The sequence below is a fragment of the Oncorhynchus tshawytscha genome, unplaced genomic scaffold, assembly GCF_018296145.1.
Source record: "Oncorhynchus tshawytscha isolate Ot180627B unplaced genomic scaffold, Otsh_v2.0 Un_contig_3872_pilon_pilon, whole genome shotgun sequence".
NCBI lineage: Eukaryota > Metazoa > Chordata > Actinopteri > Salmoniformes > Salmonidae > Oncorhynchus > Oncorhynchus tshawytscha.
In genome coordinates, this window is record NW_024609762.1 from 348,127 (window position 1) to 370,205 (window position 22,079).

Below are 22,079 nucleotides of genomic sequence, written 5' to 3' on the forward strand. Positions count from 1 at the left end.
CAGAGATTGAGAGGATCGGCAGAGAAGAATGGGAGAAACTCCCCAAATACAGGTGTGCCAAACTTGTAGCGTCTTACCCAAGAAGGCTTGAGGCTGTAATCTCTGCCAAAGGTGCTAAGTACTAAGTAAAGGGTCTGAATACTTATGTCAATGTATTATTTATGTTTTTTAGTTTTAATAAATGTGCAAAATTTTCTAGAAACCTGTTTTTGCTTTGTCATTATGGGGTATTATGTGTAAATTGATGTGGGAAAAGTCAAGGGGTCTGAATACTTTTCCGAATGCTCCGTACACAATCCATGTCTCATTTGTCTCAAGGCATCAAATTTCTTCTTTAACTTGTCTCCTCCCCTTCATCTACACTGATTGAAGTGGATTTAACAAGTGACATCAATAAGGCTTCATAGCTTTCACCTGGTTTCACCTGGATTTATTTCACCAGTCTATGTAGGCCGTCATTGAAAAATAAGAATTTGTTCTCAACTGACTTGCCGAGTTAAATAAAGGTTACACGTGTCAAATTTCACCTGGATTTATTTCACCAGTTTTTGTCATGGAAAGAGCAGGTGTTCCTAATGTTTTGTACAGTGGATTGGGTGGAGTAGAAGGCCAGCAACACGCCATATAATTGAGTCTCCCTTGAAATGGTACCTTATATACATTCTACAGACCCTACTGAGGATTCCCTAGTGCAGCGCCATAGTTTTCACTCTACCAGCCAATATGTATTTCATATACCGGGTCTGGGCTCGGGGGCCTGATGGGTGTCACACTTTTCCCCTATCCCTAGCGTTTAGACACTTTTCCCCTGTCCCTAGCGTTTAGACACTTTTCCCCTATCCCTAGCGTTTAGACACTTTTCCCCTAACACTTTTCCCCTATCCCTAGCGTTTAGACACTTTTTTCTATATCACAACTAAATACGGGTTATTGACACTTTTCTACTATTACATGGGGGGGACTTTTATTTTTGAAAGTTTCCGAAATTCCGTGACCCGGAAATACTTCATTAATGTTGCTGACTAGACGCTGATGTCGAGACGCAGGTGGATGATTGATTCTGCTTGCGCTCTCACTGGATCTCATCAACCAAACACGTAGCCAAAGGAAATCAGTATCAAGTAGCCTACTGCTAACATTTTAAATGTGAGCTTTTAAATTTGGTCTGTAAACTAACGCATTCCGTGAATCGTTAGCGGTTGCCGCGGCCTGGCTTTGTTGTTATCCAAACTAGCACTCCAATCCAACCCGTTTGTGTAGCTAGCTAACTAGATTCAGTCAGAGTTGAAGTGTGTCTTTTATTTTATATTTAGTCATCTATCATTGCATTGTGGGTAAAATGTCTTGCGAGGAATAAGCTAGCTGGCGACTAGCTAGGTAGTCAGCTAAATTATCTTGACCACAACCGTTGCTAAACTAATTGCCTACCGGTTTGTGTTAATCCCTGTTGGACGGGATGAGTTGTTAGCTATTTTAGCTACATATATATTTTTGGAACTATCCCACGATCAAGGTTAGTGAAAATCCCCCAGAACTTGTTGAGGTCTCCTCTTTTAGATCCACCTCCAGCCCGACCATGTCTGAGCCGGGTCCTGGCTGTGGTGATCCGGCCCAGAGGAGCTCACAACAGGGTCCAGAGGTGGTGTCAGTGAAGCTGGAGGACTGCGGTCAAACACTGGAGCTCAATGTGATTGTGAAGGAGGAAGAAAACAGTGACTCGGGTAAATTCAAGCTAACAACATCTTTGTTTTAGAGCGCTATACAAATCAGGATCAATGAGTTAACCAGCTAATTTTGATAAACAACACCACATTAGAGTTGATTTTCTGGTACATTAAGAAATCTAAACTTGTATGTGTGTTTTGGGTTGAGTCAAATTAGACCATGCCAATATCAAGCTTCAAGTTATTTCTGAATATTTAGGCAAGTTTGTATTTATTATGGATCCCCATTAGCTGCTGCCTTGGCTCTTCCTGAGGTCCAGCAAAATGAAGGCAGTTACACATTTTTAAAACATTACAACACATTCATAAGAGAGTTCACAACAAATTACGCGTGTGCCCTCGGGCCTCTACTCCACTACCACGTATCTACAACACAAAATACACGTGTACATGTGTGTAAGCACGTGTCTATGATTGTTGCGTCACAGTCCCAGCTGTTCAATCCGGTGTATTTGTATCCGTTTTTAAATTCTTTCAGTGAAATACGGAACCGTTCCGTATTTTATCGAACGGGTGGCATCCATAAGCCTAAATATTCCTGTTACATCGCACAACCGTCAATGTTATGTCATAATTATGTAAAATGCGGGCAAATTAGTTCGCAACGAGCCAGGCGGCCCAAACTGTTGCATATACCCTGACTCTGTGTGCAATGAACGCAAGAGAAATGACACAATTTCCTAGTTAAAAGAAATTCATATTAGCAGGCAATATTAACTAAATATGCAGGTTTAAAAATATATACTTGTGTTGTGATTTTAAGAAAGGCATTGATGTTTAGGGTTAAGTACACATTGGTGCAATGACAGTGCTTTTTTTGCGAATGCCGTGCTGCCCTGTTCTGAGTCAATTGCAATTTTTCGAAGTCCATTTTTGTGGCACCTGACCACACGACTGAACAGTATTCAGGTGCGATAAAACTTGGGCCTGTAGGACCTGCCTTGTTGATAGTGTTGTTAAGAATGAAGAGCAGGTCTTTATTATGGACAGACTTCTCCCCATCTTAGCTACTGTTGTATCAATGTGTTTTGACCATGACAGTTTACAATCCAGGGTTACTCCATGCAGTTTAGTCTCCTCAACTTGCTCGATTTCCACACTATTCATTACAAGATTTAGTTGAGGTTTAGGGTTTAGTGAATGATTTGTCCCAAATACAATGCTTTTGGTTTTTGATTCCTTGCCACCTATTCTGAAACTAACTGCAGCTCTATGTTAAGTGTTGCTGTCATTTCAGACGCTGTGGTAGCTGACGTGTGTAGTGTTGAGTCATCCTCATACATGGACACACTGGCTTTACTCAAAGTCAAATTAGACCATGTCAATATCAAGCTTAAAGTTATTTCTGAATATTTAGGCAAGTTAGCTGGCTAAACTCATTGATCCTGCTTTGTAGTATAAACCCTCAGGCTTCTGAATGTGGGAGGATGAGCGCCAAAACAAATGACTGTCCAGTACTCACCAGTGTGCAATGCATTGTAATTTATCTCTGTGTGATGCAAAGCAACAAGCCCCTTGTAAAGTCTGTTTATTGCTCTGTTAATGTACACGCCCTCCAGCTCACATCCCACCAAATTCATGTTGAATCCTGCATTTTTAAACCCAAAAGCCTTTGTTTCCGCTCTTTCTGGTTCTTACCCCATATGTGTTTATATTCTCACAGGAAAGAGCTCCGACCCAGACTCAGACAGCAAGCCCAGTCCCACAGCATCAGGAAACCGCAGACAGAAGCCCCAACCCTGCTGTAGCGACAGTTTTATTTATCCAACTCGCCACAAATCACACCAACAAACTCCCAAAATAAATAAGACTTACCTTTGCCGTCAATGTGGGAAGAGTTTTCAGACACCAAGCAAGCTAAAGGCTCACCAGAGAATGCACATTGGAGAGAATCCTTACCCCTGCTCCCAGTGTGAGAAGAGCTTCAATCATTCAGGAAGACTTAAGGACCATCAAAGAGTACATACTGGGGAGAAGCCTTACCACTGCTCTCTTTGTGGGAAGAGTTTCAGTCAGTTAGGAAACCTGAAGACTCATCAGAAAAATCACAAGCCTTACCACTGCTCACAATGTGGGAAGAGTTTCAGTGAGAAAGTAAAACTTACGGGACACGAGAGAGTACATAGTGGAGAGAAACCTTACCACTGTACCCAATGTGGGAAAAGCTTCAATTATTATTCAGTACTTAAGGAACATCAAAGAGTACATACAGGGGAGAAGCCTTACCACTGCACACTTTGTGGGAAGAGTTTCAGTTGGGCAACAAACATAAGGAATCATCAGTTAAGACACATTGGAGAGAAACCTACATGTACTCTCAATGTGATTGTCAAAGAGGAGGAGGGCGAACAGAGACACATTAAGGCAGAAGAGCGAGAAGTTGAGGTAGAGGTGAAGGAAGAGGCTACATAAGCTAACTCCATAGGAATGTAAAGGCACACCTCCTATCCTTTGCAATGCTGTCTTCTGTGACAGGGCATAGGCAGCAACATTGAGGGCTATCTTTTAAAGTAATGTCTCTTCTATGTCTATTCTACTTCTATAAGTGTATTGGAAGGTAGAAAATCAACTCCAGAAGGTACATACCACCACCTACTTTGATAGTGTACAAAGCCAAGATTGGTGATTTACTGCCAGCTGTAGTTATGGAAGGTCAGCTCCATATAATTCACTGGTTGACCCCTCCTGCTGACCTGGATGGAATTCTGTGATCCTTCCTAAACGCATAAGGGACCACGTTAGAGACGAGTGAGTTTCGCTTTAACGTGTTATCCACTGGGTTGTACTCGGTGCTCGTTTTTTCCTCAGTCAATCAATCAATCAGTAGTAAGTCCCCACCCAGTTGACTACTTTAAAGTGTTGAAAACCCTCAACGGCGCTGCCTGTGAGCCTTCTATCCACCTCTATGGTGGGAGAACAAAGTGTTGAAAACCCTCAACGGCGCTGCCTGTGAGCCTTCTATCCACCTCTATGGTGGACTGCCTGTGAGCCTTCTATCCACCTCTATGGTGGACTGCCTGTGAGCCTTCTATCCACCTCTATGGTGGACTGCCTGTGAGCCTTCTATCCACCTCTATGGTGGACTGCCTGTGAGCCTTCTATCCACCTCTATGGTGGACTGCCTGTGAGCCTTCTGTCCACCTATGGTGGACTGCCTGTGAGCCTTCTATCCACCTCTATGGTGGACTGCCTGTGAGCCTTCTGTCCACCTCTATGGTGGACTGCCTGTGAGCCTTCTGTCCACCTCTATGGTGGGAGAACAAAGTGCTGCTGGATATATATATGACACAGTCCCCTTTAAAAACATATTTGTGTTTTTCACCCTGAGTTTACCTGAGACAGGAAGTAAAGTTGTTTTTAAATTCTCTACTGGCCCTGGTGTATTCCATATACATTGCACGGGGGGTGGGGGAGACAATGGAGGGGGGCAGAACACGAAGTGCTGCTGGATGAATACGACACAGTCCCTCTCAAAAACGAAACATATTTGCTTAGTAGAGACCTTAATGAATTATTTCCAACCCACTTTAACTGAGGAGACAGGGTCCTACAGACAGGGTCCTACAGACAGGGTCCTACAGACAGGGGCCTACAGACAGGGGCCTACAGACAGGGGCCTACAGACAGGGTCCTACAGACAGGGTCCTACAGACAGGGGCCTACAGTCAGGGGCCTACAGTCAGGGCCTACAGAAGGGGCCTACAAACAGGGGCCTACAGACAGGGGCCTACAGACAGGGCCTACAAACAGGGGCCTACAGACAGGGCCTACAAACAGGGGCCTACAGACAGGGGCCTACAGACAGGGGCCTACAGACAGGTCCTACAAACAGGGGCCTACAGACAGGGGCCTACAAACAGGGGCCTACAGACAAGGGCCTACAGACAGGTCCTACAAACAGGGGCCTACAGACAAGGGCCTACAGGCAGGGCCTACAGACAGGGGCCTACAGACAGGGGCCTACAGACAGGGGCCTACAGACAGGGGCCTACAGACAAGGTCCTACAGACAAGGTCCTACAGACAGGGGCCTACAGACAGGGGCCTACAGACAAGGTCCTACAGACAAGGTCCTACAGACAGGGCCTACAGACAGGTCCTGCAGCCCAATATTTCAACATTGTATTTTTCAATATTGGTCCTAAAAAGTTGTCTTTGAAGCAATTTTTTTCCATAAGTAACTTATTGCATTTTCTTATTAGCACAATAAAGGTGGCCATTGATTAAAATGGAATCTTTTGAATCAGTTATTGATGTTGAAATTCAGGCTTTTATGTTGAAGTTTTTTTAATAGAAATGTTTTTTTTTTTTTTTGTGAAATAAGGTGTCAAGAATGTGTATTTTAATTGACCTGCCTGATAAAGTTAAGGTAAATAAACGCATTATATGAGAGTGATGTCATTGTTTGTGCTGCTGGCAGAACAAAAGGTCAAACTGTGGTTTGTAATGATTCTGTGAACTCGTAGATCAAATAGCCAAAAGGGTGATAGAACATGAATCAATAGATGCTCCACTGGGTCGAGCTGAGGCTCAATGTAAGATCAGAGACATGTTGGTAGATGTGTGGCAGAAGGGTTTGGATTCAGAGACCAAGGGCCGGCATTTATAATCCCTCCAAAGGAAGGTTGGAGGACCAAGATTCCAAGGTCAGACTAGGAAAGAAGAGGTGGCTCCAATACCAAATCGTCCCTTAAGCCCTGCACCCCATGTACTTGTGTAGATCTGAGAGGATTTGATAACACTGAAGAGGGGAGAGACCGTTAAGAGACCATTGTTAATTGAATTCATCATTCCATTTGGTTGGCCTTCATGTGAATGGTTTGTGTCTCTATGGTTTTCTTGTATTGTTCTAAATACAGTGCCTACAGTCTTTCAGCAAGTATTCATACCCTTTGACCATTCCACATTGTGTTACAGCCTGAATTCAAAATGGATTAAAAAAAGCATTTCTCTCACCCATCTACACACACTAACCCATAATGACAAATTGAAACCATGTTTTTAGAAATGTTTGCAAATTTAGTGAAAATAACATTTCAGATAAGCCTCCATTTTGTTTTACATGTTGAATGTCTCAGTAGTATAGGGCCAACACCGTGTGTAGCCTACTGAAAGAAGTAGACAAACGTTCACTCTGCTATCATTACACGGGTAGACTTCCATTTTGTTTTACATGTTGAATGTCGCACTAGTATAGGACCAACACTGTGTAGCCTTCTAAAGTAGACAAGCGTTGATTTGATATAAAACAACGGTTGGTGATGTATACAGCTACATTTCAGATACTTTATTTTGTACATTTCAACAGCAGTAAGACCAATCGACCTTGTTTTATTAGGGCTCTAAAGCAATTGTAGTTGTGCCCCCACAGAAGGGTGCAGATGGAGAGAGATGCCAGAGAAGACAGAGAAAGTGACAGAAGAGGGCAGATTTAGAGACACCAGAGAAGAGAACAGAGTAAGTGTCAGAAGAGGGCAGATGGAGAGAGACACCAGAGAAAGTGACAGAAGAGGGCAGATGGAGAGAGACACCAGAGAAGACAGAGAAAGTGTCAGAAGAGGGCAGATGGAGAGGACAACAGAGAAAGTGTCAGAAGAGGGCAGATGGAGAACAGACAGAGAAAGTGTCAGAAGAGGGCAGATGGAGAGAGACACCAGAGAAGACAGAGAAAGTGTCAGAAGAGGGCAGATGGAGAGAGACACCAGAGAAGACAGAGAAAGTGTCAGAAGAGGGCAGATGGAGAGAGACACCAGAGAAGAGAACAGAGGAAGTGTCAGAAGAGAGCAGATGGAGAGAGACACCAGAGAAGACAACAGAGAAAGTGTCAGACGAGTGCAGATGGAGAGAGAATATAGGTGGGTTGAGGACAGTAACAGGTATCACTTCAAGCTTCTCTATAGATTCTAATTACACTGAACAAAAATATGAATGAAACATGTCAAGTGTTGGTCCCGTGTTTCATGAGCCGAAGTAAAATATCCCAGACGTTTACTGCAATCAGATTGGCTCATTAGACAAGCCAGAGTCTGTGTTTGAAGTCTTTTTGGCAATATGCTGTAGAGTAAAGAGTAGATAGTTTTCCAGAGTAGAGAGACCCATAGTAGCTCCTGTAATTGGTCGTTTCTGCTGTGGCAGGTGGGAAGGTGAAAAATTACCTGAAAAAATATCTAATCTCTCCAAGTTAATCTCAAAGTGCACCAAATTCATGCATTTAGCTTATTTTTCTTGTCGGGGTAGAATGCCTCCGGACTCCCCTACTGGGTTTGGGCTAAGACCCCAATGTCTTCAAATCCTATATATATTTATTCAATTAACTTTTATATAACTAGGCAGGTCAGTTAAGAACAAATTATTATTTACAATGACGGCCTACACCAGCCAAACCTGGGCCAATTGTACACCACCCTATGGGACTCCCAATCACGACCAGTTGTAATACAGCCTGGATTCGAACCAAGGTGTCTGTAGTGACACCTCTAGCACTCTGATGCAGTGCCTGAGACCGCTGCACCACTCAGGTGCTGCAAGAGGTTTCACTCTCTTCAACATCTGCCCACTTGGTAATACAGCATTATTCAATGTGTTTATATGGGCTTTTTTTTATTTCACCTTTATTTAACTAGGCAAGTCAGTTAAGAAATATTTCTAATTTACAATGACGGCCTACTGGGGAACAGTGGGTTAATTGCCTTGTTCAGGGGCAGAACAATCTAGCAACCTTTCGGTTACTGGCCCAATGCTCTAACCACTAGCCTACCTGCGGTATGTGTTTATTGTAAGGGTGCCCATGAGGCTGGGGGTCAGAAATGTCCAGTGAGAGAGAGGCAGGTTGAGGTTTCCAGGGTTAGAATAGTGCAGCAGTTGTCATATGCTGAGGCAGTGAAGAAAGTAGAGGAAGATGGGTCAAGGGGGAGGGACTGAGAGGGGTGTTAGTAGTAGATCTGTACCAGTACAGAGGGAGGGACTGAGAGGGGTGGTGTTAGTAGTAGATCTGTACCAGTACAGAGGGAGGGATCCTGAGAGGGGTGGTGTGAGTAGTAGATCAGTACCAGTACAGAGGGGCAAGGGACTGAGAGGGGTGTTAGTAGTAGATCTGTACCAGTACAGAGGAGGGACTGAGAGGGGTGGTGTGAGTAGTAGATCTGTACCAGTACAGAGGGAGGGATCCTGAGAGGGGTGGTGTTAGTAGTAGATCTGTACCAGTACAGAGGGAGGGATCCTGAGAGGAGTGGTGTTAGTAGTAGATCTGTACCAGTACAGAGGGATAGGCTGAGGAGTTATGTATGCTTCAGTAAGATTGGATTTTTAGAATGAAATTGAAGTTGTGGTGGCAGCTGCAGAGAAGTATTTGGTTGAATGACGTTTGACATCATAAGAGTTACAGGGTGTGTTGAGTGGTGGTGTCCTTTCAGGCTGTTGGCCTGAGAGACGACTACATAGATTTAGTGGAGTAGGGTGGTGGGTTTTAATTAGTGTAGGGTTAGATGGTAGGGTATTTGTTCATTTGTTAACAAAAAAAAAAAAAAAAAAAAAAGCAAACTATAAGGGTGTTATACTCCAGTCTAGTAGGTGGCGGTATTGCAACATGTGTTGGATGCCACCCGCCGTTAAACCACATCGAAGAAGACGATCCCGTCAAACAGATGTGTTTATACCATATAGAATAATACATTTGAACGATTCTGATTGCTCTCACAGGATCTCATAATTTCCATTTACAGCCAAACAATTACAGAAAAGTAACTGTTCAGGTATTTACATTTTTTAAAATGTGACCTTGTAGTTGGGTTTGTAAACTAACGCAGTCCCTGAATCTGCACTGGTTTCCGCGGCCTGTCTTTGTTATTGTTTTTCCCCCAGCAAGTTAGCCATTAGTCAGCTAGATAGTTCGCTAGTTACAACCTCCGATCTGTTACTATAGCTAATGTTAGTTAGTTAACTACAGTTCGGGGTAATGGTTTAAGTGTGACTTGCTTTTGGGAGCCAGCTAACGTCTCATTGTGAGCAAAATGACTTAGCGAGGAATTAGCTAGCTAGCTAAATTAGCTGGACCAACCGTTGCTAATGGCTACCGATTTACGCTGTGGTTAGCTCGTTTAGCAAACGTTACATCATTTTGTGTTGTCTTTTCTGTAGCAATCACACGAAAGATCCATCTGTGAAAAATCATCCTGAACTTGTTGAGGTCTCCTCTTTTAGATCCACCTCCAGCCCGACCATGTCTGAGCCGGGTCCTGGCTGTGGTGATCCGGCCCAGAGGAGCTCACAACAGGGTCCAGAGGTGGTGTCAGTGAAGCTGGAGGACTGCGGTCAAACACTGGAGCTCAATGTGATTGTGAAAGAGGAGGAGGAGAGAGAAATCAAGGAGGAAGAAAACTGTGACTCGGGTGAGTTCTGGCTGTCTTTTCCCACGAGCACAGACTTTGCTGATATCTATTTTATCGAGGAGACATGTACTTACTATGATTGAGAAATATGGTGGTCTCACCTACTTAAGATGGATGCACTAACTGCAAGTCGCTCTGGTTAAGCGCGTCTGCTGAAGGACTAAAATGGAAGACTTGCATAATCTTTGACTTGAGTTCAGGCTGTGTTTTGTAGGGAGGGAGGACAGATAGCTTTATCCCCAAACATTATACTATTTTATATATTTCATTTGTGTTATCACTGTGTGATTCAAAGCAACAAGACCCTTGTAAAAAGCCTTTCTTTCAATGCTCTGCTAATGTACCAGCCCTCTGGCTGACATCCCAACAAAATTAAAGAGCAACTTAAATCAAAAACCAACTTCTCTGGTTGAAAATGGCTTCTGTGGCATCGATATTAGTCAAACATTTATTCCACTTTCAATATTGACCAAAGTGTAAGTAGGATCATTTTGGTCATAAACTATATTCCAAAACAGTTGTGAGATTTGTCTAACTGAGGTCATCATGACGTACATGAGGGTTGTGTTTGGATTCCAATCGTCCCCCACTAACACAACAGTGGTAGACCTGATCACTGACAACGATGAGACAGCCTGTAGGGAGGAGGTCAGAGACCTGACCGTATGGTGCCAGGACAACAACCTCTCCCTCAATGTGATCAAGACAAAGCAGATGATTGTGGACTACAGGAAAAAGGCGGACTGAGCCACGCCCCCATTCTCATCGACGGGGCTGCGGTGGAGCAGGTTGAGAGCTTCAAGTTCCTTTGGTGTCCACATCACCAACAAACTAACATGGTCCAAGCACACCAAGACAGTCGCGAAGAGGGCACGACAAAACCTATTCCCCACAGGAGACACAAAGATTTGGCATGGGTCATCAGATTTTTACAGCTACACCATCGAGAGCATCCTGACGGGTTGCATCACTGCCTGGTATGGCAACTGCTCGGCCGCAAGGCACTACAGAGGGTAGTGCGTACGGCCCAGTACATCACCAGGGCCAAGTCTCCTGCCATCCAGGACCTCTATACCAGGCGGTGTCATAGGAAGGCCCTAAAAATTGTCAAAGACTCCAGCCTCCCTAGTCATAGACTGTTCTCTCTGCTACCACACAGGAAGCAGTACCAGAGCGCCAAATCTAGGTTCAAGAGACTCCTAAATAGCTTCTACCCCCAAGCCATAAGACTCCCGAACAGCTAATCAAATGGCTACGCAGACTATTTGCAAAGAGCGAAGAGCGACACATCGGGCTAGGCTGCTAGCGAAGAGCAACACATCAGGCTAGGCTGCTAGCGAAGAGCAACACATCAGGCTAGGCTGCTAGCGAAGAGCGACACATCAGGCTAGGCTGCTAGCGAAGAGCGACACATCGGGCTAGGCTGCTAGCGAAGAGCGACACATCGGGCTAGGCTGCTAGCGAAGAGCGACACATCGGGCTAGGCTGCTAGCGAAGACCGACACATCGGGCTAGGCTGCAACGGTCTTATCGGATTCCAAGACGCATATTGAAGATGTTAGAAGAAATGTCCATTTTTTGGTCGACAAGATGAGCAACGAACAGGCTGCTGCTTTTACTATGTCAATGTGCTATCCCCCCATAGTTCAAAGGTTGACCTCTTCTATTGGTCAGCTTGTCAGCGAACAAGATGAGTAACGAACAGGCTGCTGCTTTTACTACGTCAATGTACTATACCCCCCCATAGTTCAAAGGTTGACCTCTTCTATTGGTCAGCTTGTCAGCGAACAAGATGAGTAACGAACAGGCTGCTGCTTTTACTACGTCAATGTGCTATACCCCCATAGTTCAAAGGTTGACCTCTTCTATTGGTCAGCTTGTCAGCGAACAAGATGAGTAACGAACAGGCTGCTGCTTTTACTACGTCAATGTACTATACCCCCCCATAGTTCAAAGGTTGACCTCTTCTATTGGTCAGCTTGTTGTTCTGTGCGAGAAGTAAATATTCCAAACCAGACTCTGGGACAGTTGTGGGGTGATAGATCCCAAATGAATCCAACCACTGTACATCAAAACACCATTTAATAGTAATGAGGCTGATCAGAACGTTTAGTTACAATTTTCACGTTATTAGCTCAGCAATGTCCACATGGCAGTAGGCTATAAGCTCAGCAATGTCCATGCGGCAGTAGGCTATAAGCTAGCAATGTCCACGCGGCAGTAGGCTATAAGTTCAGCAATGTCCATGCGGCAGTAGGCTATAAGCTCAGCAATGTCCATGCGGCAGTAGGCTATAAGCTAGCAATGTCCACGCGGCAGTAGGCTATAAGCTCAGCAATGTCCACGCGGCAGTAGGCTATAAGCTCAGCAATGTCCACGCGGCAGTAGGCTATAAGCTCAGCAATGTCCACGCGGCAGTAGGCTATAAGCTCAGCAATGTCCACACAGCAGTAAATCAAATCAAATTGTATTGTCACATACACATGGTTAGCAGATGTTAATGCAAGTGTAGCGAAATACTTGTGCTTCTAGTTCCGACCGTGCAGTAATATCTAACAAGTAATCTAACAATTTCACAACAACTACCTTATACACACAAGTGTAAAGGAATTATTAAGAATATGTACATATACATATATGGATGAGCGATGCCTGAACGGCATAGGCAAGATGCAGTAGAAGTAGAGTACAGTATATACATATGAGATGAGTAATGTAGGGTATGTATACATTATATAAAGTGACATTGTTTAAGTGACTAGTGATACATTTATTACATCCAAATGTTAATTATAAAAGTGGCTAGAGATTGAGTCTGTATGTTGGCAGAAGCCACTCAATGTTAGTGATGGCTGTTTAACAGTCTGATGTCCTTGAGATAGAAGCTGTTTTTCAGTCTCTCGGTCCTAGCTATGATGCACCTGTACTGACCTCGCCTTCTGGATGATAGCGGGGTGAACAGGCAGTGTCCGGGTGGTTGTTGTCCTTGAGGATCTTTTTGGCCTTCCTGTGACATCTGGTGGTGTAGGTGACCTGGAGGGCAGGTAGTTTGCCCCCAGTGATGCATTGTGCAGACCTCTACCCTCTGGAGAGCCTTATGGTTGTGGGTGGAGCAGTTGCCGTACCAGGCGGTGATACAGCCCGCCAGGATGCTCTCGATTGTGCATCTGTAAACGTTTGAGTGTTTTTGGTGACGACAAATTTCTTCAGCCTCCTGAGGTTGAAGAGGCGCTGTTGCGCCTTCTTCACCACGCTGTCTGTGTGGGTGGACCATTTCAGTTTGTCTTTGATGGGTACGCCAAGGAACTTAAAACTCTTCACCTTCTCCACTGCTGTCCCGTCGATGTAGATAGGGAGTGCTCCCTCTGCTGTTTCCTGAAGTCCACGATCATCTCCTTTGTTTTGTTGACATTGAGTGAGAGGTTATTTTCCTGACATCACACTCCGAGGGCCCTCACCTCCTCCCTGTAGGCCGTCTCGTCATTGTTGGTAATCAAGCCTACCACTGTAGTGTCGTCTGCAAACTTGATGATTGAGTTGGAAGCGTGCATGGCCACGCAGTCATGGGTGAACACGGAATACAGGAGAGGGCTGAGAACATATCCTTGTGGGGCCCCAGTGTTGAGGATCAGCGGGGTGGAGATGTTGTTTCCTACCCTCGCCACCTAGGGGCGGCCCAGGACCAAGTTGCACAGGGCGGGATCGAGACCCAGGGTCTCGAGCTTAATGATGAGTTTGGAGGCTACTATGGTGTTAAATGCTGAGCTGTAATCGATGAACAGCATTCTTACATAGGTATTCCTCTTGTCCAGACGGGATAGGGCAACGTGGTTGCGATTGCGTTGTCTGTGGACCTATTGGGGCGGTAAGCAAATTGGAGTGGGTCTAGGTTGTTAGGTAGGGTGGAGGTGATATGATCCTTGACTAGTCTCTCAAAGCACTTCATGATGAAAGAAGTGGGTGCTACAGGGTGATAGTCATCTAGTTCAGTTACCTTAGATTTCATGGGAACAGGAACAATGGTGGCCCTCTTGAAGCATGTTGACACAGCAGACTGGGATAGGGATTGATTGAATATGTCCGTAAACACAACAGCCAGCTGGTCTGCGCATGCTCTGAGGACGCGGCTAGGTATGCCGTCTGGGCCTTTAACACGTTTAAATGTTTTACTTATGTTGGCTGCGGTGAAGGAGAGCTCGCAGGTTTTGGTAGTGGGCCGTGTCAGTGGCACTGTATTGTCCTCAAAGCGAGCAAAGAAGTTGTTTAGTTTGTCTGGGAGCAAGACATCGGTGTCCGCGACGGGGCTGGTTTTCTTTTTGTAGTCCGTGATTGACTGTAGACCCTGCCACATACATTTCGTGTCTGAGCCGTTGAATTGCAACTCTACTTTGTCTCTATACTGACGCTTAGCTTGTTTGATTGCCTTGTGGAAGGAATAGCTACACTGTTTGTATTCAGTCATCTTTCCGGTCGCCTTGCCACGATTAAAAGCAGTGGTTCGCGCTTTCAGTTTTGCACGAATGCTGCCATCAATCCACGGTTTCTGGTTGGGGAAGGATTTAATCGTCACCGTGGGTACCACATCACCGAAGGACTTGCTAATAAACTTGCTCACCGAATAAGCATATACATCAATGTAATTGTCCGATGCTATCCGGAACATATCCCAGTCCACGTGATCGAAGCAATCTTGAAGCGTGGAATCAGATTGGTCGGACCAGCATTGAACAGACCTGAGCATGGGCTTTTCCTGTTTTAGTTTCTGTCTATAAGCTGGGAGCAACAAAATGGAGTCGTGGTCAGATTTGCCGACGGAGGGCTTTGTATGCGTCACAGAAATTAGAGTAGCAATGATCCAGAGTGTTGCCAGCCCGAGTCGCGCATTCAATATGCTGATAAAATTTAGAGAGCCTTGTTTTCAGATGAGCCTTTTTTAAATCCCCAGCTACAATAAATGCAGCCTCAGGATATGTGGTTTCCAGTTTACATAGTCCAATGAAGTTCTTTCAGGGCCGTTGAGGTGTCTGCTTGAGGGGGATGTACACGGCTGTGATTATCATCGAAGACAATTCTCTTGGTAGATAATGCGGTCGGCATTTGATCGTAAGGAATTCTAGGTCAGGTGAACAAAAGGACTTGAGTTCCTGTATGTTGTTATGATCACACCACGACTCGTTAATCATAAGGCATACACCCCCGCCCTTCTTCTTCCCAGAGAGATGTTTGTTTCTGTCGGCGCGTTGCATGAAAAACCGGGTGGGCTATAAGCTCAGCAATGTTCACACGGCAGTAGGCTATAAGCTCAAATGTTCCAAATTGCATTTAGCATTTATGGTTAACTAGTTAAACAATGTTGACTGCCTCCGCTCAGATTGCAAGGTGGGTGATGTTGCCGTGCGCAACAGCCTCTCCCGTCTGAATGAACAGCCTCTCCCGTCTGAATGAACAGCCTCTCCCCTGAATGAACAGCCTCCCGTCTGAATGAACAGCCTCTCCTGAATGAACAGCCTCTCTGAATGAACAGCCTCTCCCGTCTGAAGAGCTGAAGAGCTGTGTTTTTCTTTTCAAATCAATTTAATTGTCTATTTTGGTTAATTTCCTTGGTGTCCTAGCAGATTGCCTTGGTGCTCTAGTAGATTGCCTTGGTGCTCTAGCAGATGGCCTTGGTGCTCTAGCAGATGGCCATGGTGCCCTGGCAGATTGGGCACCTCTTGGAAGGCCAAATGGCCTTGCCCCTAACATCAGGAAACTCCAGGCCTGGTGATCACTCCAGTCTGCCATTGTTTTGGGCAAATGGGCACTTGTCAAAATTCCCATTCACGAACATCTTGTGTCCCGCCGCGACCTGTTTTATAACATGATTTGCTATGAAACACTGCCAGACTTACAACTTTCTCCCTCTCTATTACCAGAATGTGTAAGAAACAAAACGGTACTGAAGCACATGTGTCGCCAGTGACTTGATAAGCTGATTGAGCTAATGTGGCCTGCCTGATCAATGTACCTGCTTCATTGACAAACACAGAGATGGAACTTGGCTGGCTGGCTGGCTAGCTAGCTAGTGATTTTAGGAACTAATAAATGTTGTTGGTGAAGGGTATGGAACCCTGGTCTCTGGTGGGGAGTCTTAAATGTGATTGGTGTAGGGAGTTTTATCACTACATCACAGCTCTACACTAATTACAGATTTATTGATTGATCTGAGATTATTTTGGACTATTTTGAGGAATTGGTAGGATATGTTGTTGCTACCGTGACTAGTTTTTCAGCCATTATTTAAGGTTAAATCCTGCATTTTTAAGCCTAAAAGCCTTTGTACCTCTTTCTGTTTCTTACCCAATATGTGTTCATATTCTTACAGGAAAGAGCTCCAACCCAGACTCAGACAGCAAGCCCAGTCCCACAGCATCAGGAAATCATAAACAATGCAGACAGAAGCCCCAACCCTGCTGTAGCGACAGTTTTATTTGTCCAACTCACCTCAAATCACTCAAACAGACTCCCAAAATAAAGAAGACATACCTCTGCTCCCAATGTGGGAAGAGTTTCAGTCGGACAGGAGACCTAAAGAGTCACGAGAGATCACACAGTAAAAAAAAGCCTTACCACTGCGCTCGATGTGGGGAGGGATTCACTCAGCTTGGAAGTCTAAAAAGTCACCAGAGAATACATACAGGGGAAAAGCCTTACCACTGCTCCCAGTGTGGGAAGAGCTTTAATCGTTCAGGAAACCTTACAGAACATCAAAGAATACATACAGGGGAGAAGCCTCACCACTGCACCCAATGTGGGAAGAGTTTCAGTCGGGCAGGAATTCTAAAGAATCATAAGAGAACTCACACAGGAGAGAAACCTTTCCACTGCTCTGCTTGTGGGAAGAGTTTTACAAGAGAAGTAAGCCTAAAGAATCATCAAAGAGTACACACTGGAGAGAAACCTTTCCACTGCGCCACATGTGGGAGGGGTTTCAGTGAGAAAGTAAATCTTAATAGACACGAGCGAGTACATACTGAAGAGAAGCCTTACCACTGCACCACATGTGGGAAGAGCTTTAATCACTCAGGAAGCCTTAAGGAACACCAGAGAATACATACAGGGGAGAAACCTTACCACTGCACTGAGTGTGGAAAGAAATTCCGTTTTGCAGGAGATCTAAAGAATCACCAGAGATCACACAGTAGGGAGAAGCCTTACCACTGCTCTCTTTGTGGGAAGAGTTTCAATCAACCCGGAAACCTAAAGAGTCATCAGCGAATACACATAGAAGAGAAGCCTACCAGTACTGTCAATGTGATTGTCAAAGAGGAGGAGGGTGAGAGGAAAATCAATGATAAGGTAAAGAGAGAAGTTGAGGAAAGTAATGGTGTAGTTGACTCAGGTACATCAAGACTACCTGGTCGTGGGAGTTACCCCTGTCCTCAGTGTGGGAAGAATTTTAGTTCCTCAAGTAATCTAAAGAATCATCAAAGAGTACACACTGGAGAGAAACCTTTCCACTGCTCAGTATGTGGGAAGCGTTTCCGTGAGAAAGCACACCTTAAGAGACATGAGAGGGTACATAATGGAGAGAAGCCTTACAACTGCTTCGAATGTGGGAAGAATTTCCGTGTGGAAGAGACCCTACAGAAACACCAGAGAATCCACACAGGAGAGAAGCCTCACCACTGCTCTCTTTGTGAGAAGAGTTTTAATCATTCAGGAAGCCTTAAAGAACATCAAAGAATACATAGTGGAGAAAAGCCTTACCACTGCTCTCTTTGTGGGAAGAGCTTCCATCATTCAGGAACCTTTAAGAAACATCAGCAAAGACACATTGGAGTGAAACCTACCTGTAATCTCAATGTGATTGTCAAAGAGGAGGATGATGACTGTACTCTCAATGTGATTGTCAAAGAGGAGGATGATGACTGTACTCTCAATGTGATTGTCAAAGAGGAGGATGGTGACTGTACTCCCAATGTTATTGTCAAAGAGAAGGATGATGACTGTACTCCCAATGTGATTGTCAAAGAGGAGGATGATGACTGTACTCTCAATGTGATTGTTAAAGAGGAGGATGACCCAGATACATCAAGACTACCTGATTGTGGTCGTTACCCCTGTCCTCAATGTGGAAAGAATTTTAGTTCCTCGAGTAATCTAAAGAATCATCAAAGAGTACACACTGGAGAGAAACCTTTCCACTGCTCTGCATGTGGGAAGAGTTTCAGTGAGAAAGCAAACCTTAAGAGACATGAGAGAGTACATGAGAAGGAAAAGAGAGGAGTTGAGGAAGAGGAGAAAACTGGTAGTGTAGTTGACCCAGGGACATCAAGACTACCTGGCCGTGGGAGTTACCCCTGTCCTCAATGTGGGAAGAGTTTCAGTTCCTTAGGTAATCTAAATAATCATCAAAAAGTACACACGGGAGAGAAGCCTTACCACTGCAGCCAATGTGGGAAGAGCTTCAGTGAGAAAGCAAACCTAAAGAGACATGAGATAGTGCATAGTGGAGAGAAGCCTTACCACTGCACCCAATGTGGGAAGAATTTCCGTGCGGCAGATACCCTACAGAAACACCAGAGAATCCACACAGGAGAGAAGCCTAACCACTGCTATTTTTGTGGGAAGAGCTTTGATAATTTAGGCAGCCTTAAGGAACATAAAAAAATACACAATGGAGAGAAGCCTTACCACTGCACTCAATGTGGGAAGAGCTTCAATTACTCAGGAAATTTTAAGAAACATCAAAGAATACATATTGGAGAGAATCCTACCTTTATTCTCAATGTGATTGTCAAAGAGGAGGAGGAAGATGGAAAAGAGAGAGAAGTTGAGGTCGAGGAGAGAGAAGTGAAGGAAGAGGCTACATAAGCTAACTAGGAAGGGAGAGTTATACCTCATATCTTTGCAATGCTGTCTTCTGTGTCAGTATGGGATTGGGCAGCACCATTGAGAGCAATCTCCTTTTTAAAATAGTCCATATCTTCTACTTCCATGAGTGTATTGGAAGGTAGCAAATCAACTGAAAAAGTACACACCACCTCCTAATGTACTGCAGTGTGTACAGTCTGAACAGGATACCACCTCCTAATGTACTGCAGTGTGTACAGTCTGAACAGGATACCACCTCCTAATGTGCTGCAGTGTGTACAGTCTGAACAGGATACCACCTCCTAATGTGCTGCAGTGTGTATCATCTGAACAGGTACAAAACCAAGGTTGGTGATTTACTGCTACCTGCAGTTATGGAATGTTATCTCAGGACTATAATTCATTGGTTAACTCCTTCTGCTGACCTGGATGGAATTATAGCATCCTTCCTTAACCCACAGGAAGTCCCACCATTTTGACTACTTCAAAATGGTGAAAGTCCTCAATGGTGCTGCTCGTTAGACAATACAGTGGAAAAGCCTCACCATTGCTCTCCATTATATAAAATCTCTTATTCACTAAAGCATGTGATAAATATATCTGTATAGAATCTGCGTTCTAGGTTCATTTGACCGTGGGTTGTCGACAATGCAGCTTTTAAAAAGGCAATTTCCGACTGTGTGAACATATGCAGCATTTACCAGGAATAAGAAACACGCGATAGTGGGAACATTGTCTTTAAAAGTCGGATTGAATCCCAGCTTCTGTTTAGTCATGGTAAAAACATGACATCTTTCTTCCATTTATTTTCTTCCATTTAGCAGAAGTCTTTATCCAAAGTGATTTGTTCAGGATGTAAAGCACAGACAACACAAAACAACAATATCTAAACGCATTAAAGGACCAATCCAAAGTTGAACCAATAACAAAGCGAGGCACCCTTGTTTTGGTATAAAGCTTAGGGATGGACCTGGAGAAGTGTAACCACTTTCACATTCATAGACAGAGCAATGGACTGACCATTCATGATCTCAAAATAATCTGCTATGGACTGACCATTCATGATTTCAAAATGATCTGCTATGGATTGACCATTCATGATCTCAAAATGATCTGCTATGGACTGCCCATTCATGATCTCAAAATGATCTGCTATGGATTGACCATTCATGATTTCAAAATGATCTGCTATGGATTGACCATTCATGATCTCAAAATGATCTGCTATGGATTGACCATTCATGATCTCAAAATAATCTGCTATGGATTGACCATTCATGATCTCAAAATGATAATTTTAGCTATGGATTGACCATTCATGATCTCAAAATTATAATTTTAACCATGTTTTTAGGCTATACGGGGTTTGTTTACATTTACAATGTTTCCAAACATTGGAGGAAAACAAATTTATATTTTGTGGTTCTGATGGAGTGTGACAGTTGAAATAATCTTATGAGGGATTATAAATTAATAGTTTTCAAGAATCAATAGGGATATACAGTATCATTCATTTATATAAGTCTAAAAATGTATGTTACAACTGCAGAGCCCCACTTTAAACACTACAGTATCATAACATATTTACATATTCCATTACAACAGTAGATCACCCCTTTAATCACTATAGTATCATAACATATTTACATATACCATTACAACAGTAGATCACCCCTTTAAACACTACAGTATCATAACAACAGTAGATCACCCCTTTAATCACTACAGTATCATAACAACAGTAGATCACCCCTTTAATCACTACAGTATCATAACATATTTACATATACCATTACAACAGTAGATCACCCCTTTAATCACTACAGTATCATAACATATTTACATATACCATTACAACAGTAGATCACCCCTTTAATCACTACAGTATCATAACAACAGTAGATCACCCCTTTAATCACTACAGTATCATAACATATTTACATATACCATTACAACAGTTCACAGTAACAGAGGTCAGATAGGCCTACAGTTTACGTTGTTGAACAGTGTCTCTGCCCTACTTTTTAAACTGATGAGTGAGATGTGTAAAGAAGGTACATTTGGATCACCTATTACACGTTGTACAAGGTACATTGATAAGTTGATCTGAAATACAACCTGCCCCGCCTCCTTCCTGTTTATGAGTAGTACAGCATCAAGAGAATAATGCCCTGTGGGCTATCCTATTGAATACAACATATGTCCATAGAATCATCCCACTGGGCACAGACGTCAGTTCAACGTCTACTTTTAATTCATATTTGGTTGTGAATTCAACAAAACATTTCACCATGTCATTGGATTTAGGTCAAAATATATTTTTAAATTAAATTCCCAAAACATTTAAATACTTTTTTCAAATCCAATCAGTTTTCCACGTCGATTCAACTTCATCGCATTTGACGTTTTTGGGGTTGAAATGACGTGGGAAACAACGTTGATTCAACCAGTTTTTTTTTTTTTGTTGCCCAGTAGGATTATGACAGAATTCAGCCATTCTTTTTTAAACTCAGGAGAAGGGCTGGTCTGGATTGACATCAGAAGTAAACAATGAGTGTATTGTTGTGTCATCATCTGGATGTAACCGGTGTGTAAAAATATATTGCCAAGTATCCTGGAAGTGAATTATAAATACAAACAGAACAAACTGTCTGTGTGATGCCTCTTCATTGACATTGTATTATGTTGGTTGGCATGGCACCCACAACAATGCCTTTTTGTACACTTTCAGGGAGGTCAGGAAAATGGTATCCCTTGAGAGGGCAAATATGAGATGTATGTTAGGAGAAGTGTAATATTATCATAAGGCAGGGTTCCCCAACCCCAAGAAGGAGAGGTTAGGAGAAGTGTAATATTATCATGAGGCAGGGTTCCCCAACCCCAAGAAGGACAGGTTAGAAGTGTAATATTATCACGAGGCAGGGTTCCCCAACCCCAAGAACGAGAGGTTAGGAGAAGTGTAATATTATCATAAGGCAGGGTTCCCCAACCCCAAGAAGGAGAGGTTAGGAGAAGTGATGTATGTTAGGAGAAGTGTAATATTATCATAAGGCAGGGTTCCCCAACCCCAAGAAGGAGATGTTAGGTGAAGTGTAATATTATCATGAGGCAGGGTT

The 22,079-nt window shown here is 43.7% G+C and overlaps 2 protein-coding genes across 2 annotated transcripts; both read left to right on the top strand.

The window, feature by feature from the left end:
* The first annotated feature begins 1,041 nt into the window (after positions 1-1,041).
* On the top strand, positions 1,042-5,016 carry LOC121845775 (zinc finger protein 239-like). Its single transcript, XM_042317689.1, has 2 exons — positions 1,042-1,721; positions 3,388-5,016. Exons 1-2 carry the CDS (start codon positions 1,577-1,579, stop codon positions 4,134-4,136), a joined length of 894 nt encoding a protein of 297 aa, XP_042173623.1. The 5' UTR covers positions 1,042-1,576; the 3' UTR covers positions 4,137-5,016.
* A 4,304-nt stretch (positions 5,017-9,320) lies between these two features.
* LOC112241142 (zinc finger protein 135) lies at positions 9,321-21,610 on the top strand. Its single transcript, XM_042317674.1, has 3 exons — positions 9,321-9,474; positions 9,923-10,110; positions 16,472-21,610. The coding sequence occupies exons 2-3, from the start codon at positions 9,942-9,944 to the stop codon at positions 18,961-18,963; spliced, it is 2,661 nt and encodes an 886-aa protein (XP_042173608.1). The 5' UTR covers positions 9,321-9,474; positions 9,923-9,941; the 3' UTR covers positions 18,964-21,610.
* The last annotated feature ends 469 nt before the right edge of the window (positions 21,611-22,079 follow it).

Coding starts and splice junctions, on each gene's coding strand:
- LOC121845775 (XM_042317689.1), top strand. CDS start 1,577: ATGTCTGAGCCGGGTCCTGGCTGTGGTGATCCGGCCCAGAGGAGCTCA. Junction 1,722..3,387: donor GGAAGAAAACAGTGACTCGG/GTAAATTCAAGC, acceptor ATATTCTCACAG/GAAAGAGCTCCGACCCAGAC.
- LOC112241142 (XM_042317674.1), top strand. CDS start 9,942: ATGTCTGAGCCGGGTCCTGGCTGTGGTGATCCGGCCCAGAGGAGCTCA. Junction 10,111..16,471: donor GGAAGAAAACTGTGACTCGG/GTGAGTTCTGGC, acceptor ATATTCTTACAG/GAAAGAGCTCCAACCCAGAC.